At 41.1% G+C, this 26,145-nt stretch overlaps 1 protein-coding gene across 19 annotated transcripts in view; it reads left to right on the top strand.

The window, feature by feature from the left end:
* HERC3 (HECT and RLD domain containing E3 ubiquitin protein ligase 3) overlaps positions 1 to 26,145 on the top strand; it is a 98,047-nt gene that overhangs the window by 6,753 nt on the left and 65,149 nt on the right. For 9 of the 19 annotated variants that reach the window (XR_011538114.1, XM_070612659.1, XM_070612674.1 and 6 more), the window contains one exon: positions 5,878 to 6,132. The exons of 2 other annotated variants lie outside the window; for them this stretch is intronic. Coding sequence is in view for 14 of the 17 variants with exons in the window: in XM_070612659.1 (XP_070468760.1) it covers positions 5,907 to 6,132 (226 nt within the window). In the remaining 3 variants the exon portion in view is untranslated. Of the gene's footprint in view, positions 1 to 800; positions 1,090 to 3,112; positions 3,380 to 5,877; positions 6,133 to 26,145 lie in introns of those variants that run through there. 8 more of the 19 variants (XM_070612661.1, XM_070612665.1, XM_070612672.1 and 5 more) reach the window with 3 other exon arrangements.

Below are 26,145 nucleotides of genomic sequence, written 5' to 3'. Positions count from 1 at the left end.
AATGGGGGTAGAGCGGTTAAAGACCTTCCCCAAGGTTTCACATCTTGCATGTGGTTAATTCAGGGCTTGAACTTTAGTCCTTTTGACCGTTAAGCTCTGCTAAGATTATCCTGAATCTTTTACCAAAAATAGATGAGAAGGACTGGGAAAAATACCAGGTGTGACACTGAAGGAACGGAATGTCCGTCTTTCTTCCTTTTGTTTTGTGATGGGGAAATAAGAGGCAGGAAATGGAGGGGCTGGGACTGAGGTGGTATGGGACAGCCAAAGTGGCTGGTGTCGGTGCTGCGCCAGAGTGTAGCCTTGTATTCTTCTGCAGCACCTTTTGTTATTGCATGTTTTGAAGGGAAATAAAAGATGCTACTCCTCTAGAAGGAAAGAAGAGACAGTGAGTGAGGAAAAATGGGTGGGAGGACCAGAAAATCAAAATGCCAAGAGATGAAGAACGTTGCTGAAGCTAGACCCTTAAATTCATGGGTACCAGTAACTACTAGATTTGGGGGTTCCACCAGAGCGTACTTTTCAGTGTAGGCTATATCAACAACTGGCTTCTCTTCAATGTACAAAACTTCTCTCCTGAAAGCTAGATGATTTCAGTGCCTCCTGTTGTACTTTGAGCATCATGATGGCCTAGACCATATTTCCAATTAGGGGTAATAATCCATTCATAGGAATACATCTTATTTGTGGTTGCTATTTAATTACTTCTCTGAATAAGTAGTTTTCGACTACTTGAAGATTATATTACTATACCTTGAGTGGGAAGGATTTTGAATAGTCCTATTTGTCTTTTTTCATAGGTGTTTTCTACTAGTCATTCAGGAATGAGGGTGTACTTCAGGCTGCTTATCCAGGCTTGCAGTTGGCCCGGGCACCCAGAGTTCAGCTGACTCCCAAAGACTGACTCATGCTCACCAAACTTAAAAGAAGTTAATAGATCCAGAATCCCAAATTAATAATGAGAAGTAGAGATGCCAAGAAGGCTGGGATGCTTTGGTCAACCGGTCACAGAGTTCTTTCTCCATAGGAGGATCTGCCTTGGAAACCAAGTTATTTAAGGTTGCTTGTTAATCATGGAATCTAAGCCAGGCAAGTGGCTGGGTGAATTTAATGACTAGTATTATGGAGTCTGATCTGCCCATCTCCACTATTGGGCAATAATTACTGAGTAGATCAAATTGTCAGGTCGACTGATCGTGGTACTCTTTCTCTCTGGACGGTGCTGGCAACACTGGGAAGTTCTGACCTTTTGGCTGTCCATTTTCTAGGCCTCTCATTATATAGCATACTGGTCAGGAGCACCTATTCTGGGCTAAAATCCTCGCTCTGCCACTGCCTAGTTGTGTGATTTAGTCAAGTCACTTCAGCACTCTCTGTCTCACTTTCTTTCCCCTTTTCTTCATCTCCCTTTTTTTTCCTCTTGGTTTCACTTTTTTCATCTCTAAGTTAGAGATGATAATAACAGTAACTACATCACAGAAGATTAGATGATACAGTATCTGTGAAACACATAGGAAAAGTGCCAGACTCAGAGTAAGCTCAAATTGAGTCTTACCTGCTGTTAATATTATTAGTCAGGAGTTTTTCTTTTTTTGAAGATTCGCTTGAGCTAACATCTGCTGCCAATCTTCCTCTTTTTGTATGTGAGCTGCCACCACAGCACACCCACTGACAGACGATTGGTGTAGGTCTGTGCCAGGGAACTGAACCCAGGCTGCTGAAGCAGAGCCTGCCAAACTTAACCACCAGGCCACCAGGGCTGGCCCAGGAGTTTTTTTTATTTCAAGTGACAGAAGTCCAATTCAAACAATCTTAAACAAATAAACAAAAAAGGATTTCTTGGATTCTTATTATTTGCGGTAGTTGTATAAAGTTGCTGTGAACACTGAGTTAGTGAGTACTGAGCCTTGCTCCTGGAGGAGTACAGGATTAGGTTCCTGCTGAGAGCCTCTGGTCAACGATTGATATATAACCTTGTTTCATGTGTGTTTCTGTTTAGACGTCTTATTTAATATATATTTCTTACAAATGGTGAATTGTATGCAGTATTTCTTTATGATGAAACACCAGTCAAGAAGGATTTTTAACATTTTTCTGACCCTGGGTAACATGACAGTAAATTTCTTTGGCTTTCAGCCTCACAGCAGTGCTGTCTACTACACACCCAATCAGTCATCATCTCATGAATCCACAGATTCAGCTGCTTTTCCAGCTTTTCTATAGCATCGTTATGTATTATAGATGTTACTTTAGCACTTTCTGGAGCAGCCACATGTACAGATCAGTGAGTTTCCTTTTCCTTTTTTTCAGATGTACTCTGTTGTTGAATCATTAACGTTGAACTCACCGCCAACAGCACTATAACTCCTGCAGGAGCGAAGCTCATCTAACACATGTATTTCTCTGTGAGGCACATCACAGTCTGCTTGTACTTAGGGACACTAGACAGCACTTCAGCTTTATGCTTGGGGGCCATTTTAAACAGCCGAATCACCAACAAAAACAGTATAAAAATTTGAAAAACAAGGCACTGAATAGACTGCAAAAAGACCGTTTGTTTACAGTGTGCGTGTTGAAACAAGAAGGCAGAGTATCATCTTGTTTGATTTCGGCTGGGAATGTGCGTGGAGGGTGACTCAAAATTTTCACCTCTTTGCACATGTTTGGAAATGACTGTGGAAATGCTCCAAGTATTGATTTTGGGGTTACAAGTAAATTTTAATGAGTCGGCAGATTCGCAAGTATGGAATCCATGAATAATGAAGAACGCCCATGCTTAGGAAGAGTGAAGGTGGTGGTGCTGACACCAGGCAAGAAGGGATCCAAGGCTCAGTCACATCCCTGGGACTCTTTCTGTCTCTTACTTTTGAACCTTTGTGGCTCATAGCTTCATAATGTCTTACAGGTGTCCTCCGTGTGGCAGGGAAGGTAGCTCCCAGCAGCCTCGGTTATCCTTCAGAGGCAAAGGGCAGTCTTACATCAGAGCTCCGTGGAACTTAATGGGGAAGGACTCTGGCCCAGTTGGCAGTGTGAACCTGTCCCTGCACCAATCACAATGGCTTAGGGGTGGCATTCTCTGATTGGCTTGGCATGAGTCATGTTTTGTGGCTTTGGGGTGGTGTTCTCTGATTGGCTTGGCTGGGGTAATTCTCACCTTTGTGCAAGAGGGGATAGAGTTTGTTACCAGATAAAGAGGAACTTGGGGAGAGATTTTAGACAGACAAAAACGTTGATAACACCCCTGAGGAATTGTTTTGAAAACCAGCCTTCATTTTTCAGAAAGGTTGCACCACAATGAGTTGCAGCTTTCTTTTACATCAGTGCGTTTCAGTCATGGCCTCCCCGCCACCCCCTTTATTGACGAGTAGTGTACCACTGTGTGAGTATATTGCAGTCTGTTTATCCATGCTCCTGTTGCTAGACATTTGGGTTGTTGCCATTTTTGTTTAGTATGAATAAAGCTGCTGTGGGCATTGTTTATAGATCTTTGTGTAGACATACGATCATAGCTTCTTGGTACCGTATTTTTAGCTAGGCTGTCCTTGGCTGGATAGGGGGATGGCTTAAGGCTACAGCTGCCTAATCTCATCCATTATCTCTTAATTCTGACTAGTTTCACTCTCAAGGGGCAACTTTATCTTCAAGTTTCCAGGACATCCTCTATTGTATACTGACTACAATTTAGTCATTCCACAAGTATTTTTTGTGTTCTTGCTTCTGTAGGTGACATGTAAATCTACTTGGGTGGCAGCGTAGCTCAGTGGAGAAGAGTGTGGACATTGGCATCAGACCTAGATTTAGATTCATAGCATGGTTCTGGTTCCTTATAGATGGGTATGCTTCTTAATCTCTCTGAGCCTTGCTTTTTCTGAAAATGAGGCTAAAAATAGTACTTATGGCATAGGGTTGTTGTGAAGATGAAATGAGATAATCATATAAAATGCTTAATGGCACTGTGACTGATGTATAGTGAGAACTGTGATGTTGCTTATGTAAGTCTTGGTAGGAGAGAGAAGACAAATTCGTGAAACATTAAAAATGAAGAAAGATGGTAGTGTGGATACAGCAATTTAGCAAATTGGGAAAATTAAATTATGAAAAGATTATGTGATCTTGCTGGTCTTTTTAAATGTATATCCACTCCTACCTCCAGTTTGCATTTTATCTCTGCTTCCTTTGCAGTTAACTCAAAGAATAGCATTTAAGATTAATATCTTTGTAGTTCTAGCGTCTAGACAAGGAACAAAAATCTTGAGAAGAAGCAGAACCTTCTGGTTAAGACAGTAAATTGAGATTTACTTTTATATTTTATTTTGGATCTTTTCCTGCCTTTCCTGAAAGCCATAAGAGTTCCGAGAGTAAGGCAGATAGCATTACTATGGGTAGCCAGGTAATATTCCATTGTATGGAAATAGCACATTTTGTGTATCCATTCATCAATTGATGGTTATTTCCACCTTTTGGTATTGTGAATAATGCTGCTGTGAACATTGTGTACAAGTTCTTGTGTGGATGTATGTTTGCAGTTCTTTGGGTGTATACCTAGGAGTGAAATTGCTGGATCATATGGTCACTCTTACATTTAGCCTTTTGAGGAGCTGCCAGCCTGTTTTCCAAAAGCACTTGCACCATGTTGCAGTCCCACCAGCCGTGTAGGAGGGCTCCAGTTTCTCCACATCCTCTCCAACACTTGTTCTTATCTCTGCTTTTTGATTGTAGCCATCCTTGTGGGTGTGAATTGGTAGAAAGAGATGAGATTCTGTTTTTCTTTGTGTGAAAGGGAAGCATGAATTTTTAAAAGAGAGTGAAACTTTGGTCTAGAGTCAGCAGTAATCAGTCAGCCAAAAGTTGATTGAGTACCTGCTAAATTGAAGAGGTGTATGTTACACTGTGGTCTCTGTTTAAGGTGATTAAAATTTGGCTGAGGAATTAAGTTATAGGATACAGAGAAAGTCTCCAGTCAGGGCAGGATAGTAGATGTGTCAGAGGGATGCAGGCTGACTGGCTGAAATGGTCCCCAGAGGCTCAGGTAGGAAGTGAAGCTTGACTTAGATCCCGAAGGATGTGTAAGGGGGAATGGCAGGGAAGATAACATTTTTTTTTTCATTTCTCATTTTCATTTCAGTTGGTGCCTTGCTACTATCCATGCTAACAATAGGTTACCGAAAGGAGTTAATTAGTTCAGAATGTTTAAAAAAATTAAATAAGCAGAAAACTCAAAGGAAAGGTGCACCTAGAAAGGACGAGGTGAAGTCATGAGGGTCATTTAAAAGCTGTTATTATGGTTATAAAACTGTTATAATGGTTTGCAGAAATTGTTGTAGCAATTTCTTGGACTCAGAGTTTCTCCTCAGTGATCTGAAAACCACATTCTGTTTGTGTCCACTATTCATTTACACAAACAAAATTTGTTTAGAAATGTTTTTCAAAACTCTTACTAAAACACAAAAATAGCATTATTATAACATAACTACTTTCAACAATATTAATATGTGCTATTTTGGGATGCAAGGTATCTGAAGAGTATCAAGGGGAAGTTTATTTTATTTAATTTTTTTATTTTTATTTTTTTGTGAGGAAGATTGGTCCTGAGCTAACGTCTGTTGCCAATCTTCCTCTTTTTGCTTGAGGAAGATTGTTGCTGAGCTAACATCTGTGCCAATCTTCCTCCATTCTGTATGTGGGATGCCGCCACAGCATGGCTTGACAAGTGGTGTGTAGGTCCACGCCCAGGATCCGAACCCATGAATGTGAGAACCTGACCATTACACCACCGGGCCAGCCCCAGAAGTTATTTTTTAATTGATTACATTTATTACTTAAAGTGATTTTCTTTGATCCTTTTTTTTTAACCTCTTTTACAAAACTCTCTTCTAGGCTACATGACTCCCTGAAGGATAAGAACAATGTTATGTTGGGGATATTGGTCTCTGGGCCAACCTGGGATCAGCACCAACCTGCAGGGCATTGTGGCTGAACCACAGGTGTGTGGATTCATATCGGATAGAAGCGTCAAGGAAGTGGCCTGTGGAGGAAACCACTCCGTGTTCCTTCTGGAGGATGGGGAAGTCTATACATGCGGTTTGAACACCAAGGGCCAGCTGGGCCACGAGAGGGAAGGAAACAAGCCAGGTGAGTGCACCTGGCCTGCCTTGTTGATTGGCAAGAAAGGCTAAGCAGGGGGAAGAGCTGGTCAAAGACTCCTTCACTGAGTGTTACTCTTTCAGGAGGCTCTTTGAATGGTTCAGGGATCCCTACTTTTTGGAACTTGTGTGTCTAATTCAAGCCTTTTGATGGAAAACCAGACTTTTCCTTTTTACCTTATTAGGTAACATATGTAATATCAGTTACCAGGGGAGGGAAGTTGACTAGTTAGTTCAGAGTTAGAGAAATAGATTTTCCCCAGTAATCGAATGCTAAGACAATATGATTGTTTTGTGAATAGGTAGTCCTCAGACAATCAATCTCAGAGGCAACTTGCCCTAATGTTTCCTCCTAATTCCCTGTTCATTCATTTATTTCTACAGCATGCCTTTTTAAAAAAAAATTTATTGAGGTCATAATAGTTTATAACATTGTGAAATTTTAGTTGTACGTTATTATTTGTCGGTCACCATATAAATGTGCCCCTTTTGCCCACCCCCTAACCCCATTCCGCTTGGTGACCACTAATCTATTCTCTTTGTCCATGTGTTAGTTCACATATGAGTGAAATCATACAGTGTTTGTCTTTCTCTGTCTGGGTTATTTCACTTAAAATAATACCCTCAAGGTCCATCCATGTCTGCAAAATGCTCTTGTTAAGCATTTTGCACTAAGCACTGTGCTTGGTGTTGTGAGTAGAAAGACAAGTGAGAGAGTGATGATGCGGCTCCAGGGATCCTCTGTGGAAAGGATGTGTGAAGTAAGTTGAAGAATATGATGGGCGAGGTGGGGTTCATCCTGCCTTTGAGGGTCGAATAGGATGCATGAGTAGCAAGTGTGTTTGTGTGTGTGTGTGTGTGTATGTGTATGAATATGGCAGGAACACCAAGCTTATTGCACACTGGAGTGTTCCCAGTGATAAAGGCATGGGTACGAAGTTGCAGTCCTTGTTCAGAGAACGTTGAATAGTGTGGTGAAACTGGTGATGGAGTGTAGTGAGAGAAGATCAACTGAAAAGGTAGGTGGCTAGTTAGATTCCTTAAGTTCTCATGTCTTTTGTTTATTTATAACAGGTGCTGTGCATATTTAACCTGTATTGGTTTGGATTTTTTTTCTTCCCACATTTTCTCCCTAAAGAACCTGTGTGACCTTCCGTATCTATGTAGCGTGGATCTATGAGGGACTTCCTCAGTCTTGCATTTCAGCTACATTCAGAGTGGTAGTGATGATGTTTCAGTGAGTCTCCTTTTGGTGAGAAATGATAAGATAGGGTCTTAAATTGTGGCCCTATTGATTTGTCATACTGGCATGGGCATATGCCATTGTCTTTGTTACTTGCTGTCTTTTTTATTTAGTCCAAATCAAATCAAAATACTGAAGCTTCCTTAAAGAACAGCCTTGCTGTTTTTTCTATATGATTTTACTCTTTTGTTTTCATTTGGCCAAGTCAGTTTGGCATTAAGATAAGCTAGTTTTTTTCTGTGACATGGGCTCCTTTTCTCCTATTTATTCCCTCCTGTAGCATGTGGCTGTGGTCCAGAGTTCCCCTGCCCAAATGCCAGTATTAATTTATAGTCATTAGTTTTTGTGTTGACTATTGGGTGCAGGGCTGTGAGGCTGGTCTTAAGCAAAGTGTATGGAGTGTGGTTTGTGGACTCCTTGCCCATTCTTTGCCTCCGGGTTCCCTCTTGGGAGCCCTCCCTGAGACATCCCACCAGCCTGCTCACTTGGAGCAATACCCGCTGTTCCAGCCAGGGTTTCTCTAACCTGTGCGCCCTGAACTCAGGGGATTTCAAGGAAGGGGTTGGTAGTGTTGTCCGTATGTACACCTTTATAGGTAGAAGGTACTGGATAGTACAGGGCGTCAAATGTAAGTAGAGCCTCTTCACTAAAATAAGAATTCAGTTAAAAGTGCCATTCATTCCAGTTAGTATGTCCTATTCATTATGTTTTACCAATCAGTATATACAGAAGTATAATATACAACTCTTAGGGAGGTGGCAGGAGATTTTTGGCTTTTAGAAATGGCTTTCACATTGGAGAAGCTCTTCTTTCCCCTCCTCCTGTGAAAACTCACGGTCTGACATGAAGCTCCTGCTCGTCCTCTTTCCCAGTGTGAGCCAGTGTCTGACAGCTGGAGCCTACAGAGGGTTAGTGGCAGGTCACCCGCCGCCCAACAGCGTGCTCCTTCCTACTGGAATGTCTATATCCCGCCAGGACTCAGAGACCCTTAATTACGGCCCTCTTCACACCTGTGATCCTTGAAGGACTTGTCCCCACCCTGGCCAGCCTTTGAAGGGGGTATTTTGGGGACCCGGAGGAGACCTTCCCAGCACTCGTGCAAAGACTGCCTGGTTAGATGACCTCTGGGGTCAGACAAATCTGGTGGAGCGGTACTCCTCTGACTCTGGATTTCGGAGCCTCACTTCCCTTTTCCGTGAGAGGAGGAGGCTTCCTGCTGCGCTGGAGCTCCTGATGACGTCGATTCCCCTGGTGAAGACGCTCGGCCCAGCTGCCCTGGCCTGCGAGGCCGCCCGCTCCGGCCGTGCCTCCATCCGTGCGCTCTGTCAGGCGGGCCTCCTGCACACGGTCGTCCTAGCCCGGGTCGGAGGGGTCGCCCTGGGCAGGGTAGGGAGGCCACACCTCGCAGTGCACTGAGAGCAGATCTCTGGAAGGCACCCTGGGGAGCACACCTCAGGGCTCCCGGTGGCTCTGTGGGCTGGTGGCGGCACCCGCGGGCCTCGGGCAGGGAGCGGGGTCAGGGAGCGGAGTCGGAGCGGCAGCTGTGCTGCCGGATCCGCCGGCGCCTCACGGCCAGCAGCCGCCCCCTGGAGGCAGGGCTGGGTGACTGCAAGAAGCTCGCGCAGGAGGGTGCTCAGAACGCTTTCGGATCCAACCACGGAATCCAGCCTGTGCTTGTACTCTAAATTTGGAATAAGCAAGGCTCTAGTGTAAATTACAACCGATTCCAGAAGTTTCTGTGTTGGTTAAGCTTGTCTGTTAATTATAAACTCCGTCGCTGCTGCGGAATAGTGCCTCTCTGAATGGAAAGATTATGTGGGTGGGCGCCTCCCTCTCTTCAACTTTTTCATTGGTAGGTAGGTGTGTTCTAAATCTGTGTACCATAGGGGTTTATTTATAATGAGTGGGAAAAAGAATGAGCTTGTTTTCTGTCTGTGCTTATTGAGAACTGTACCTGGAGAGCCACTCGACATGGAGGGGAAGACAGTGACAGACAGACCCTGTTTCAGGTAGCCTGTGGTGGCCCTGGCCGACAGGACTGCTACCCCCAAGTAACCCCTGTGGTCTTTGGAGAGGGAGCTTGGTCGAAGGCCACCTCCCTAGAGAGGTGTTTCTGGGGACAGTGGGGCAGGTCTGTTACTTCCACTCGGCAGTCAATGCCTAGACCAAAGGACTTTGCAGTATGAAGGATTAAAAAGAGTGAAGAGGAAAGAAAGGTGGAGGAAGGTGGTGGAGTGGCGGATGTAGCAGGATGAAACTATTCTGTTTGAATGTGTGCCTTGAGTCTGTCCTGCCAGTCATTAAGTATCAGGTCTTACACTTTGTCTCTAAATGGCACAGCTGCAAGGTAAACGGATTCGTTTTTTCAGAGGCATCATCCTGTACGTGTGACAGAGCAGTAGTATGAAGCACTCCACAGCGATTTTAAGAGTGGCTGCTTTTTTTCCTCCTCGAGGACATCTGATAGTTTCCTATGGCTTTTGCTGCTCCTGAGGCTTCTGTGCCTTCCTTACTCCTATTTCTCTCCTTACTGCTGGCCTTATGTGACCAGCTTTGTGGGTGCGTCTGTGTGGTGGGCAGAGGGTGGTTCAAGGACACGTGGATATTGAAACTCCCGCGGTGGGCAGGCCCAGATGTTTTCCCAGTGTGTCGGGCAGCCTCGGGTTCTAGCTTAGGTGTGTCCATGACTCATTCATTTGTGCTTCAGCAAAGGGCAGAGAGGCCTCTGATTCCCAGAAGTGTTTTTCGTCGGCAGAATATCAGAGCCCCATCTATCCTCAATGTCTAGCTTTTTAAAAAACGTATTGGATTATAACTGTTTTGCATATTCTTCTCCCATAAGACTTTTCTCTCCTTCATTCTCTCCCTTTCGTTGTGATATCAACCTTATCTCCCCCCAAATATCAGAGAAGTTTCATCGATTAGGGCATTGTAGGATTTTTGGTAACTAATTTCCTCATATTTTTGCCCATGAATTCATTTCCTGATTTCCTAAGACATACAGTTACAGAGCTGCATTATGGGAAGACTTGTGTGCTTCTTCTTTTTTGAATAAAGCAAGCAAACAAAACATGGGTTTTTTCCTAAATGATGATTTTTTAATAAGTAAAGTGATTAATCTATAACTGAACATTAAGCAAATCTTGAAATATTTTACTAAGCTAAAATAGAAACTCGTTGCTCTGAGAAAAAAATTCATAAATTTTACCTCAATTCACCATGCTTCTCTCATTCCCATCCAGCTCAGTGGACGGTTTGCCTTTCCCCATACATACCCTGATTTCCCACATTGGGACTTTAGCATAAGCTACTCCTTGTGTTATTAGTGATGACTGAATTTATGTAAACCTCCTCTAACCTTTCTGCCTATCTTGAGTAGGCAAGAACTGGGGCAGGGTGCAGTTATTTAGTTTAATCTGATTTGACTATGTTAAATTTAAAAAATTCTACATAGACATCCCAGGAAAGCTTTTCATGGTGAACCCCAAGGGTAACAATTTATAAGCAGACTCTGACATTTCTGTGCAGCCCTGTTTGATTCATATTTGTGATTGGTTCCTTTCACTTCCTCCTGAGTTAGTTCTCTCTTGCAGGTAATTTATTCCAATTCATATTCACATTTTGTATTCCATCTAAGCATTTCCATAATGCCCATCACCATATGTAACAGTTCTCCCACTGTTTGATAAATGAGGTTTATAAAGCAGAACATTGCAAAAAGCGTCAGTTCCCAGAGCTGTGGTTGCTGCTACCCCTGTAACACTTTCAACTAGCTTATCAGGTTGCTCTCGGGCATCTGAAGGACGCAATAACTCTGTCATGTTAATCAGCTTTTGCCAAAAAGCAAACTAGTTGAGCTGAAAGGAAGTAGAAGAAACTTGTAATGACTTCCTATTATTGAAGTGCGTGTTTCCATGGGCATTACTCTGATATAAAAGGCAGAAGGTGCCATAGGAAATGTTCAGATCTCAACATTGCACCTGTTCTGGGCCCTGTCCCTTCCTGATTAGGAATGGCAGTAGGTTGAGGAGGCTGCACAGCTCTTTCTGATGATGTTGATAATAGTAGTAATCAAACCCTGTGGACTGTGTTGACTTCTTTGATAGCTGAGTGGACACCTTTCTGGTCCAGAGGCCTAGGGATCATTTGTCATTTAGTAATTGTCATTTAATAATTTTGTCAAACGTCGTTTAATTTTATTTTGTGGTTTGGTTAATCAAAAATTACTTTTTTCTGTGTATGGTACTCAGCTTACTTCTTTAAAGACATTTGACTGTTTTAGAAAATATATACTTATTAATGAGCATATTCTTTAATGCAAGGTATTTGTGACTTAAAATTTGCAGTGTTGCATTGTGATACAAGAGACTCAGTTCATTTGTTAATTGTAAAAGTGGTTAACTATATGTATTTTAAGCTCTCTTCATCTCGTTGTGCTTAGCATTTTTAAGCTGATGAATCCTCAAGATAGTTCTGTAAAGTAGGTCAGTGTTACTATCCCAGGTATATGTAAAGGAGAACAGGAAATGGAGTTGAGTTAGAGTCTTGCTTGGGTACTGACAGATTGGTGTTAATAATCCTGGAATTTTGTCCATAGACGTCTTTTTAACCTTAGGCTGATCGGATAGGGCCAGTAGAATTTTATTCTCAAACTGTTTTGCTTGTTTACATTTAATTTCCACTCAGTCCTTATAAAAGAAACAGAAGGATATAAACTTGGTGACCAAGAAGCTTGTATTCTTGAATTTACTGGTTAAATACCAAATATGATCAAGGTGCTTTGATTAAAGGTACGGAGAAACAGTTCCCTTTTCATCTTTAAAATCATTAGATGACTGTCTGTCAGCCTGTTCTTTTATGCTCTTTTGAGAACCTGATAATCTGGGGAGAAAGTACATACGATAATTCATATCTCAGGCTGACACATTTTGCCTCGCAATTTGCCTTTTGTTCTTTGTTCCTTGAATTATTTACTTCTTATCATTCAGTCATGGATTCAGCACATGTTTACTGAGTGACTAGATTACTAGGTTCCTCATTTGTTCTAGATGCTGTCAGAACACAACATGTTTAGTGTAGTGCTCACCCTTTGGGAGCTTGTAGGCTGGGTGGAAATACGAGCTGTGTTCCGGTAAAGGTTACATAATGCAGTTCACCATGTGCTGAGCCGGTGATGAAGGTCTTAAGTGTGTCAAAGTCAGAGTTACAGTGATGAGTTTGGTCTAAGTCAGGTCACCAACAGCGCTGAATTCTGACCTCTAACAAATGTTATCTTTTACACCTGCACACATACACAGTTCAAGTTTATCTTACGTTTCGGAGCTGGAGGGAGGAGCGAGCTCCAGCAATCCAGAGAAGGACAGCTTGGTGATGGTGTCAGTGCTCCAAGGTGGTTCCATGATTGTAGTGAGTAAGGCCACCCTTTCCTTCTGAGTCTTTGTGCTTCAATAACCATTTCATTGTTTGGCTATTTTGATGATCTTGTCTATCTTGGTGATCTGTGATCTTGATAGATCTAGGATAGATAAAATGTTTCTGAATTTATCAGTCTGGATGGTGTATATCTAGTCAGCTTGTATTTTACGGTCTTCAAGAGCCACTGGAATCTTTGTCCTGAGTAAATGCCCTTTGATAGGGTGTAATATTGAAATCTTTGGTAACTTTCCAACAGATATACTGTCTCATATCCTTGTAGGCTTTGAATCATTTTTTTCACTCATTATTAAGACACATATTGCAATTTCTATTATAATTATTTAATGACTCAGAGCAATTGAAATCACTGTTATGAATGATTTTAATTTAGAGCATTAGCTAATTATGGAGACAGTATAATGAATAAGACTCTGGAGCCAGAGGACCTGGGTTGGAATCCTGGGTCTGCCACTCCCTGACTGTGTGACTCTGGGAAAGTTGCTTATTTTCTCTATGTCTCAGTTTTCTTATTTGTAAAACATGGATGATAATAATATCTACCTGTTAGGGTTGTTGTGAAGATTTAATGAGTTGCATGTCAGATGTTTAGAATAATGCCTGGCCCAAACTAGCATTCTTAGTGCTAGCTATTATTATCATTAGCAGTAGTAGTAATTTATGTTAATACCTTCCAATACAATTTTTTGATCCTACTATTCCAGCATATTAACAAATTAATATATTTATTATAAATATATATTATATTTATATATACACACACATATATAAATAATTGTGTTGATCATTTTCATAGGTTCCCTTAACACTGTAGACTCTGTTGAATGGTATATGCATTCAGGAGAGGGAGATGATGTAACCTAGGGTCATTAAGAGAGACTTCACACATTATACTCATTTATATATTTTGAGTTTTAAAGGACAGTCTGTTTTCTTTATTTTCAGTTGTTTGGAATCCTTTACCGTATTGGTCCCAAGATAAGTATCTTGCATATATTGGGCACTCTGTGGAAACTGATTATCCACATAAGGACATGCATACCTATATCTTATCTGTACGCCATGGTTAACATTGCCTCCAGCGTTCTGGTCCAAAATTGCAAAGATAGGGAAAGCAAATTAGGCTCCTGTGGATGCTGGCACACCAAGGGCTACTTTGTGATGCTCCTGGGGGACTTGAAGTGGTTTGGCAACAGTTAGTCAGGTGATTTGATCTTGCCACAGCTTCAGAAAATGGAGTGCAATCCTCTGATGCTGAGTCCAGCTGGATTTTCTGGGCAGTTAGTTTAGGCTCCAGTTAGCTTTGATGGGAGCGCGTCTTTGGAGAGGGATATAAATGCCCTGAAAGAGAGTAAGTGGTTTTCCTTTCTGCGTTCTGCAGTTGCGTAAGAGATCACTCTGGGGTCTGAACCTGTCTGATCCCTGCTTTTTTTTTAAATGGTCTGTATCAGCCAGGATGCTTTCAGCTGCAAGTAACAGAATACTAAGCTACGTGTGGCATGAACAATGAGTAAAACTCATGCTGTCACCTAAGATTGGTAAATGAGGGGCACAATGACACCATCAGGCACCCAGGTTCTTCCCCTCTTTCTGTTCTGCCTTCTTTGGTTTGTTGACTTTCTTCCTTGGGCTTGTCCCCTCACAGTCACCAGGGGACCGCCACAGCTCCAGGCATCACATCCTCACACAGCTGTATTCAAAGGCAGACAGGAAGGGGAGTTTCTTCTCTTGTATCTCCTTTTGAAATGAGGAAAATCTTTCCCAGGAACCCCCTAGCATGCATCCTGTTTGGTCTCCTTGGCCAGGCCTGGGTTAGGTGCCTGCCCTAGACCAGCCTCTGGTGCGCCTAAGTGATAAAAGAATCCCCTGATGGGCACGTCTGTGCTCTTCTCCTAGGTTTGGGAAGGGGCCCGGTGGCCCTGAGGGTTCTCGGGCAAGGAAGGAGTGGGCAGTGGCTGAGGGTCAGCAACAAGTAATGTACTCCATAAGGCCTATGACTTATTATGTGCAAACTTGGGTCTTTGGCATTTAAAGTAGAATCATGGAGTCATATTTTGGCTCCATATTATGACCTATAATTCCTTTTATGAGCTCAGCAACTTCACATCTGCTTTTAGAACAAAGCTAATGGCTGTCATCATGAGGCAGTGACTTTCTCTGTAGTGTTCATTATATGACATATGATGTGGAATTGTGTATTTTCTAAGTGTTAGTATCTTACTCATCTTTGTATCTTAGTGCTAAGCACAATATGGTAGGCACATAGTGCAGGGGTAATGTGTTAAATAAAACAGCTCATAGGTTTTGTTATTTCGTTATTTTTCCATGTTTTATATGGGCTCTGAGAGATTGCTGAGGTGAGGTCAACAAAGATCAGAGTGATCTATATTTAAAGAAAATCGCTGAATTTTAAGGATGGAGGATAAAAGAATGACTTGAATGTAGGGATTTCCATTTATCAGGCTTCACAGATCTAAAAGTGATTTGGTGTCACACAGCGGAACTTCTCCAACGGGAGCTGTAGTAGACTCAGCAACTTCAGCATAGCAAACCTGATCATTAGTTTTACCCATTTTTAGAAAGACCACAGAGATCATGAGAGTGGCCTGAGATTGTCTTTAACAAGTGGTGTCACCTGGTCCGTGAGTCAGACATTCATTGGTAGTGGTCCTTCCCCCATTGGACTGTCAAACTAATTAAAATCATGAAATAAAGCAGACTCTAAGGTACACCCTTTTCAACACCTCCCATCCATTGCTACCACACCTTTCCCCAGCGATATGTAAATTTGCAGGTAAGTATGAATATGTGTTTGTTAATATGTTTGCTACAGATCCCTTCCCAGGGACCGGAGACTTTTGCAGTGTGTGGGTGTGAGTTTGCGTCTGAGGCAGTGGTGGATGGAGTGAGTGGGATTTTGTAGTGATGCAGAGATTTATTCTTCCTGCCAATTCTCTAGCCCGCTGATGTGCTTGTAAGTTTTGCTGGGCCCCGTGTAAAGCCTGCATTTATTCTCCAACTGCTTTACCAGCAAGGGTCAGCCCTGCTACTGTGCTGTCTTTTTTCACATGCCAGAATCAGCCTGTGACAGCGAAAGTTTTATTTTCTCCCTTGGGATATTTTTCTCCTTTGATACTCTATCAGCTATTGAAATAGAAACACTTGGAGTGGACTCACAGACTCTCAAAAGGAATATAATTTACCTCATTATAATTGGAGAGTGTCTGAGAACTCTCCATGAGGTCTAGTCACAATAGCATCTCAACCTGTTAACTTTTTTTGGGAGTTGTTCATACTGCTGGGATGAGGGTTTTAAGGCTCTGTCTCTTTTCCTTCTTTTCAAAGTCATATTAATGAGAGCTTGCAGAGAGTCCTTAACAATTTAAAAAACCTGTTTCCCACTTCAAATAGATTCGTGGTAAATCAGTGCACTTGATCGTGTGAAAGGAGTCTTTCATTTGTTGGTTTGGAATTGGCCTGCTGCTGTGTGAGTGGTTTTGATCGTGGTTAAATAGATCGTGCTGATTGAGACAGCGAGTTCTACATTCAGCCTAGACTCAGGCTGTTGGGGTGCAAAGTCAAAATAGGGAGTGCAAGAAGGCGGGGACCACTGTTCCCCTAAGCAGCAAGTCCCCTGGTTTCCTTCAAGGAGGGAGAGGCAGCTGATGGCTGTGCTGGGTCTCCTCCAGGCCCGGTAGGAAGCAAGAATGTTGGGAACAAGGAGGAGAGAAAGAGAAGATAGGAAAATGGAGGTAGCACGCATGCAGAGCTCACTAGGAGGCTCAAGTTAAGCACTCTTTTTCCTTCGTGTGAAGGAAAGAACGCTGAAGTAATCAGGGAGTGTTTTTATTTACTGTCCAGGTAGCTGCACAGGGAGACCTCACACCAGCTAGTCATGAATGAGAAGTTGGACGTTTTTTGTGGCATCTTTATGAGTGTTAGCCTAGGCTTTACCCATCTTTCTGTTCTTCATTCTTCACTGAGGGTAGCTTTTGAAGCAGAAAAGCTTTGGTAAATGCCTTTAGTATTTGCTATCTAGAGACATTAGTGGAGAACGGTGTATAGTCATTCTGGCTATTTCATGCTCTCCCCTTGATTAGACTGACTAGATACTTGTCTCCTTTCTTCTTTTCTAATTTGTCATAAAGCATCTGTTACCCTCTCAAATGCAGGGGGACTCATCTTTAGGTTTTGTAAATAGCTGCTTTTTATATTTCTAAACCAACATGTGATTAGGAGTGGGAAGGAGTGGGCCAGTGCCCAGAGAGCAATGAGGGATAGTTCCTTCTTCCCTCTTTCTCTCTTTTTATCTCTCTCTCTCTCTGTCTCTCTCCCTCACACACACACACACACACACGCACACGCACACACACTCACCAGACATAGGTTGAATGGGGGGAAGGTGCTAGTACATTCCACCCAGAGTTGGGCAGGGCCACTGGACCTACAGAATTTCTTTTCCTTAGCATTTTATGAGCTTAAGAAAAAAAACCAAACTCTCATTTCCTTACTGCCATCCCTTCATTGAATCACTTTCTGAATTACCATTTAGCTGTCTTGATTTAGATATTTTGGTCAAAAACCACGAACACTGTTTCAGGTTTGTCCACAGTTTAAATGAACTGGTAACTTTGGCAGTGATGGGATGTTACAGCTGTTCCAGCCAAACAGAGCTGTCTGGAGACCTTCTGAGGACTGATCCCCGAGTGTCAGCCAGGGCAGCTTCAGGCTTCAGTTCATGTGGGTGGAACCAACCATGAAAGCTCTGGGACAGGACAAACTGGAGGGAGCCAGGAATCTCAAGATAAATGAAGCCTTTTCTGTTTTAGTTTAAGTGCCTACTCTCTGTGCCTTGTTCTGGACTGGTCATCATGGCAAGGGCAGAGCACAAGTCAAGAAGCAGCCGTGTTGCTGTCTTCTTTCACTTGTGCTCTTGTTCCCCTTCCCTTAGTGCATTCTTGACTCTGAGTTTTGTATGTCACTGTTCTGTGTAATTTGCATATTTTTATGAAGTTCTAGGGCACTTTGACTTTCCTAGTCAGGCTTTTATGCAGAATTTATTTCTAGTCAAGATTGCATGGCTGCCCAGGTGAGTCAGGCATATGATAATGGTGCATTTCAGTGGGAAAGGATGGTTTACTTAATAAATGGAGTTGATATAATTGGCTCTTCACTTGCAAAGAGACCTAGACTCCCTCGCTCATACCGTATTCAAAAGTAACTTCCAGGTGAATGAAAGACAAATGTAAAAAGTAACACTACAAAAGTAATAGGAAAAAATAGGGGGATTTGTTTAGAACCTTGGGGGTTTTAAAGTAAGATAGGGTGGTCCAGAAGCCGTGAAGGAAATGATTGGCAGATTTGCACAAAAATTAATATGTTTTCTATGGTATATGGTATGGGAGAAATAACTGCCACGAATTACCAGATAAATTTCCATATCTCTAATATCCCAGTTATAAGTTGATAAGAAAAAGATAAGAAACTCTGTAATAAAGTGGACATTTTACAGCGGAGTGCTTGCAAATGGCCAGTGAATATATGCAAATTATATTTAGGGAAATGAATATCAAAATGAGATACCATTTTTTCATCCATTTGGCGAAGAATTAGAGTAATATCCACTGCTCGCTGGTGTGGGAAAATGGGCACTGTCATGTGTCAGTTGAGGATGTGTGAGCTACTATTACCTTTTTGTAAATCACCTGGCTGTATTTAGTAAAATTTATTTACCTTTTGAATCAATAGGTCCATTTTCAGGAAGCTTCCTTACACAAATAAAAATGTTAATATATATAGCATAAGGAAATATTTCTAAGGATGCTTATTGCAGCAGTGTGTTTTTTTTTTTTTTTTAAAGATTTTATTTTTTCCTTTTTTTTTCTCCCCAAAGCCCCCTGGTACATAGTTGTATATTCTTCGTTGTGTGTCCATCTAGTTGTGGCATGCGGGACGCTGCCTCAGCGTGGTTTGATGAGCAGTGTCATGTCCGCGCCCAGGATTCGAACCAACGAAACACTGGGCCGCCGGCAGTGGAGCGCGCGAACTTAACCGCTCGGCCACGGGGCCAGCCCCATTGCAGCAGTGTTTTTAATGGCAAAGTAGCAGAAACAGCTTACTCACCCTCTAGGGAATAGGTTGACTAAACATAACAGATAGTCTCAAGATAGAGCTTTAAGTACCATCTTTAGACTGTTAACTCACAAATTATTTCCAAACTCAACTTCACCGAATTCCAGACTTGATGTCCACTTAAAAGCTCCACTTGGATGTATAATTGGCACCTTAAATTTAGCATAGCCAAAGCCAGACTGATTGTCTCCCTTAAACCTGTTCCTTACCCTCTTTTCTCCATTTTTGTGAATGGCAGTTCCAGTGTCAGGTAAAAAACCTTGAAGTCATCCCTGATTCCCTTCCTCTCCTCCCTCCCTCCCTCCTCCTCCCCCCCATCCCCCTCCTTTTGGTACCGTGTGTATTTTCTACCCACCCCCCCAGCACCTCCTTATTTCTCTTCCCTGCTTTGTTTTTCTTCATCGTTTATCTGGTATACCACATTCTCTCTTTCTCTTTCATATTTATTTAAGCTCCATGAGGATCAGGGCTTTGTTTGTCTCTCCAATACCTAGAATAGTGTCTGGCACACAGTAAGGGCAACCTTCAGTAATTATTTTTTGAATAAATAAATGATTATATTGTGAAAAGAAACAAAAAGGTATGAATTAAGGAGTATAGAGTTTCTCTTTTGTACAGCTAAAATCAAGCCAAAACTTCATTTTAAAAAATTACGTGGGGCTGGCCCGGTGGTGTAGTAGTTAAGTGCACACATTCTGCTTTGGCGGCCCGGGGTTTGCCGGTTTGGATCCTGGGTGCGGACATGGCACCTCGTGGCAAGCCATGCTGTGGTAGGTGTCCCACGTATAAAGTAGAGGAAGATGGGCACGGATGTTAGCTCAGGGTCAGTCTTCCTCAGGAAAAAGAGGAGATTGGCAGCAGTTAGCTCAGGGCTAATCTTCCTAAAAAAAAAAAATTATGTCGCTTTGATTTTTCCTCCCTGTGGCTGTTACATGGAATTCATTTTTAGACAGGCTCATGCAGCTTCAGCTGTGAGATGTTTGCTTGGTGGCCTGTAATGATCTGCACATCTGTAGGTGTGAAGCTGCTGACAAAGAAAGGTCACCCCTAGAAATTCTGCCTGCAGTCCTGCCGCAGATCTTCCTGATTTGTTTTTGGGAGGTATTTGTGGAATCGTTGGAGATATATTGTTGGTGCTAGGGACCCAAACATACTGAGTATTGACATCCTACAGTGTATTAGTTCCATTACCCAAAACATGTATGGAGTTTCTTTTGTAATCCTAAAATTATAAGTATTCCAGAATGAGAAGCCGAATGATTACCTCTGTGGTAGATAATTGCACTTGCATTGCAATAACAGCCTGATGATCAAGTTTGTACCCAGCCTCCACCCTGAGACATCTTTGTTTTTCAATAATAGCTTTATTTGAGAGAGAATTCACACACCATACAATTTACCCACTTAAGGTGGACAATTCATTGGTTTTTAAGATATATGTAGACTTGTGCAGCTATCACCACAGTTTTAGAACAGTTGCATCACCCCAAAAAAGAAACCCCATACCCGTTAGCAGCCGCTCAACTCCCCCAACCTCCAACCCCTAGTCCTAGGCAGCCACTAACCTACTTTCTGTCTCTGTAGATTTGCCTGTTCTGTACATTTCATGTAAATGGAATCACACAACATGTGGTCTTTTGCGACTGGCTTTTTTTTACTTAGCATAATATTTTCAAGGTTCATCTATATTGTAGTGGATTTTTGTAGTGGATTTTTTGAGGCACATTAACCCTGAGGTAACATCTGCTGCCAATCCTCCTCTTTTTTGCTGAGGAAGACTGGCCCTGAGCTAACATCCATGCCCATCTTCCTCTGCTTCTTTATGTGGGACGCCTGCCATAGCATTGCTTGACAAGTGGTGTGTAGGTCTGCACCTGGGATCTGAACTGGCGAACCCCAGGCCACCGAAGCAGAACGTGCGAACTTAGCTGCTGGGCCACCAGGCCAGCCCCCTTCATTCCTTTGTTATTGTCAAATAATATTCCCTTGTGTAGATATGCTACATGTTGTTTATACTTTCATCAAGTGTTGGCCATTTTCATTGTTCCCACTTTTAGGCTATTATGAGTAATGCTTCTGTGGACATTTGTGCACAAGTTTTTGTATGGATATATGTTTTCATTTCTCTCAGGCATACACATAGGCGTGGAATTGTTGGGTCATAGCATAACTCTGTGTTTAACCTTTTAAAGAACTGCCACCTGTTTTCCAAAGTGGTTGCACCATTTTACATCCTTGTTAGCAGAGTGTGAAGGCCTGAGAGATTTTTAAAAAGTGCAGATATGTTCATAAGAGTGCCTACCTCATAGAGTTGTCGTAGGGATTAAATGAGATAAAAAAATAAGGCACTTAAAACTGTTCCTGGCACTTAGGAAGCAGTCAATAAGTGTTGGCTGTTTTATTATTATAGATATAACGGGTGATTCATGTATATAACAAGTTCAGAATCAATGCAGTTTCTTTTTCTGTTGTGGTAAAATATATATATAACTAAATTTACCATCCTAACCATTTTGAAGTGTACAGTTCAGTGGTACTAAATATATTCATAATGTCATGCTGTCAATACCACTATCTATCTCCAAAACTTTTTATCTTGTAAAACTGAAGCAACAAACTCCCATTTCCTCTCCCCCCTGCCCCTGGCAACCATCGTTCTGCTTTGTCTCTGATTTTGACCACTCTACTTGTTATAAGTGGCATCATACAACATTTGTCTCTTTGTGATTGTCTTCTTTCACTTAGCATAATGCCCTCAAGTTTCATCCATGTTGTAGTGTCAGAAGGTCCTTCCTTTTTAAGGCTGAATAATATTCCATTGTATGTATATACTGCATTTTGTTTTTCCATTCGTCTGTCAGCGGACACTTGGGGTGCTTCTGTGTTTTAGCTATTGTGAATAATACTTCTAAGAACATGGGTATACAAATATCTTTTTGAGACTGCTTTCAATTCTTTTGGGTGTATATACAGAAGTGGAATTGCTGGATCATATAATAATCCTATTTTTTATTTTCTGAGGAACTGCCATACTGTTTTCCACAGGGACTGTTCGTTCTATTTTACATTCTCACCAACAATGCACAAGGTTTCTCATTTCTCCACATCTTCACCAACAGTTGTTATTTTCTGGGTTTTTTGATAGTAGCCATCCTTAATGGGTATGAGGTGCTACCTTGTAGTTTTGATTTGCATTTCCCTAATGAGTAGTGATGTTGAGCATCTTTTCATATGCTTATTGGCCATTTATATGTCTTCTTTGGAGAAATGTCTATTTAAGTCTTTTGCTCCTTTTTGAATTGGGTTGCTTGGTTTTTTGCTGTTGAGTTTCAGGAGTTTTGTGTGCACTCCGGATTTTAATCCTGTATCAGATATGTGAGTTGCAAATATTTTCTCCCATTCTATGGTTGCCTTTTTACTCTGTTGATAGTGTCTTTTGATGCCCAAAATTTTTGTAAGTCCAATTTGACTTTTTTTCTTTCGTTGCCTGTACCTTTGGTGTCATATACAAGAAATTATTGCCAAATCCGATGTCATTAAGCTTTTCAATGCAGTGTTTCTTAACATCAGAATGATCTGGCCAACTTTAAAAAACTACAGATGGCTCATCTTCCATCCTCAATTTTCTGATTCAGGTGGCTGGGATGGACCCAGGTATATGTGTTTAGAAAAAGTTTCCTAAGGGATTCAGTTGCTCGTTTTCTGTTGTGAATTGCTGCTTTAAAGACTCAACTCTGGGTGTCGACTTCAAGGAAGCTGTTCCTACACCCTTTCAGGCTGGTTTGATTACTCATCCTTTGTTCTCTCATAATGTGCTGCACACAATTTTGTCATTGTATTTACCTCATTATAATGTGTATTTACCTCATTATAATGTAATCTTTAAATCTGTCTCCTATTAACAGACTTTGGGTCACTTTGGATGGATGGGTGGATGGATGGATGGATGGATGGATGGATAACTAGCTTCTTATCACTTAGGGCACATCTTAGATGTTACGTCTTCCAAGAAGCCTTTCCTAACTCTCTCCCCCACCTGCAGGCTGGATTAGATGCTTCTCCTGTGGGCTGCCTTTAGCAGCCTGTGCATGTCTCTTTCATTGCACTGTGCTGTACCATCAGTTCATATGTCTTGTTTGCCTCTTCAGTCAGAGGGAACCTGAGTGCAGAACTGTATCTTATTTATCTTTGACACCTAATGTCTGTAAAGAACCTTACGTATGATAAACTCATCCTTTCTTTTGGCATGTACTTTATTTTTTAATCAGCTTTATTGAGATATAATTTACGTAATAGGATTCACCAATTTTAATTGTACAATTTAACAAGTTTTGACAGTCAGAGAGAATCAGGTAATTACCAGCACAATCATGATAGAGAACGTTTCTTTCACCCCCAAAACTTCTGTTGTGTCCCCTTGTAGTCATTCCACCTCCTCACCTACTGTGTTTTCCCTCTATCTGCTTTTTGTTGCTATACTGACTTTTCTAGAATTATGTAGTTGGTTGCGTCTGGCTTCTCAGGATAATGCTTTTGAGGTTCATCTCCATTGTTGCATGTGTCAGTAGTTTGTAGTGTTTTGTTGCTGAGTAGTATTGCATTTTATGGATATATCACATTGTTTATCCATTAACCAGTTGATGGACATTTGGGTTTTTTCCAGATTTAGGCTATTTTGAGTAAAACTGCCATGAACATTTGAGTACAAGTCTTTGTGTAGACATCTGTTTTCATTTTTTTTTTTTTTAAAGATTTTATTTTATTTTTTCTCCCCAAAGCCCCCAAGTACACAGTTGTATATTCTTCGTTGTGGGTCCTTGTAGTTGTGGCATGTGGGATGCTGCCTCAGCATGGTTTGATGAGCAGTGCCATGTCCGCGCCCAGGATTCGAACCAACGAAACACTGGGCTGCTTGCAGCAGAGCGCGCGAACTTAACCACTCGGCCACGGGGCCAGCCCCTGTTTTCATTTTTTTGATTAAATTTCTAGGAGTGGAATTGCAGGCCTGTATGGTAAGTGTACTTTTAACTTTGTAAGAAACTGCCAGATTTCCACAGGGACTGTACCATTTTACATTTCTACCAGCAGTTTATAAGAGTTCTAGTTGCTCTCCGTTTTCCCCATCACTTGGTGTTGTCAGTCTTTTTAATTTTAGCCATTCACATTGGTGTGCTGGGGAATCTCATTGTGATTTTAACAGACATTTTGCTAATAGCTAGTGTTCTTGAGCAGCTTTTTATGTGCTTATTTTTAGCCATTCATATATCTTATTTTTGGCCATGTGTATGTTCAAATATTTTCCCCATTAAAAGAAATCAAATTGCTTATTTTTGAGATGTAATAGTTCTTTTATATATTCATTATACAAATCTCTTGTCAGATATTTTGCAAAATTTTTTCCAAGCAATGGTTTTCGTTTTCACTTTCTTAACAGTGTCTTTTGAAGAGCAAAAATTTTTATTTTGATGAAATCCAATTATCAATTTTTACTTTTATGACTCATGTTTTTCATCACCTAACCCAAGATTACGGTGATTTTTCTCTTAAGTTTTCTTCTTCAAATTTTATAGCTTAGCTCTTACATTTAGGCCTATGATCCACTTCAAGTTACTATTTTGTGTGTGTGATAATGGTCCAAGTTAATTTTTTGCATATGGATGTCCAGTCTTTAGCACCATGTTGAAAAGACTTTATCCCCCACTAAATTACCTGGCACCTTTAAAAATTGGTTGGCTGTGTGTGTTCTGATCTTATCTCTAGACATCCAATCTGTTAATCTTCCTGTATCCTTAGTCAATACTGCACTATGTTGATTCCCATAGCTTGATAGTAAATTTTGAAAGTATGTAGTGCAGATAGTATAAATGCTCTTGTTTTTCTTTTTCGGAATTGTTTTGGCTATTCTATGTCCTTGGCTTTTGCGTATAAATTTGAAAATCAGCTTTTCAATTTTTATCAAAAAGCCTGCTGGAAGACCGGCTTGGTGGCCTAGTGGTTAAGTTTGGCATGCTCCGCTTTAGCAGCCCGTGTTCGGTTCCCGGGCATGGACCTACACCACTCGTTGGTGGCCATATTGTGGTGGCGACCCACAGACAAAATAGAGGAAGATTGGTACAGAAGTTAGCTCAAGGCTAATCTTCCTCAAGCAAAAAGAGGATGATTGGCAACAGATGTTAGCTCAGGGGAATCTTCCTCAGCAAAAAAAAAAAAAAAAAAATGCCTGCTGGATTTTCATTAGGATTGCGTTGACTCTATAGATCAGTTGGGGAGAATCAACATCTTAACAATATTGAATCTTTTGATTCATGAACAATGTAAATGTCTCCATTTTTTGAGTCTTCTTTTTTTAAGCAGTATTTTATACTTCTTAGTATAGGAGTACATATTTGGTGCCTAAATATTTCAGATTTTTGATGTTATTACACATGGTATTTTTAAACAATTTAATTTCCAACAGTCTGATAGTATATAAAAATTGCCATAAAACTATATATGCTATATATACTTATTAGTATAAATTATTATATATAAATTAACCATACCTATATAACCATATATATGTATATTGATCTTGACTCACCTTGTTAAACTCTCTTAACAGTACTAGTTGCATTTTTTGTAGACTCCTTAGAAATTTTTACATAAATGATAATGTTGTCTATAAACAAGTCAGTTTTATTTCTTCCTTCCCAATCTGTATGCCTTACTTCATTTTTTCTTGCCTTATTTCACTGAATGAGCTGTAGGACAATGATGAATAGAAGTGGTAAAAGTGGACATCCTTTCCTTGTTCCTCATCTTAGAGGGAAAGCATTCATTTTTCTTCATTAAAGTGTTAATGTTAGTAGGTTTTTCTTGGACTCCCTTTATCAAGTTGAGGAAGTTCCCTGATATTTACTGATTTTTAAAAACTCACGAGTGTTGAATTTTTTTAAATGCTTTTCTGAACCTGTTGAATTGATTGTATGGCTTTTCCTTTTTAGTCTGTGAAGGTGGTGAATTACATTGGTTATTTTTGAATATTAAACCAACCTTGTGTTCCTGAAATAATTGCCACTTGGTAATTTTTACATATTGCTGCTTTTGATTTCTAAAAATTTGACAAGGATTTGTGCATCTATGTTCATGGGGATTATGCTTTTCTTTTCTTATAATGTCTTTGGTTTTGTTATGCAGGTGATGCTGGCCTTATAA

Source organism: Equus przewalskii, chromosome 3, assembly GCF_037783145.1.
Source record: "Equus przewalskii isolate Varuska chromosome 3, EquPr2, whole genome shotgun sequence".
In the NCBI taxonomy this organism is placed as follows: Eukaryota; Metazoa; Chordata; class Mammalia; order Perissodactyla; family Equidae; genus Equus; species Equus przewalskii.
The sequence above is the reverse complement of the archived record's forward strand: the minus strand, read 5'-3'. Positions and strand labels throughout refer to the sequence as shown.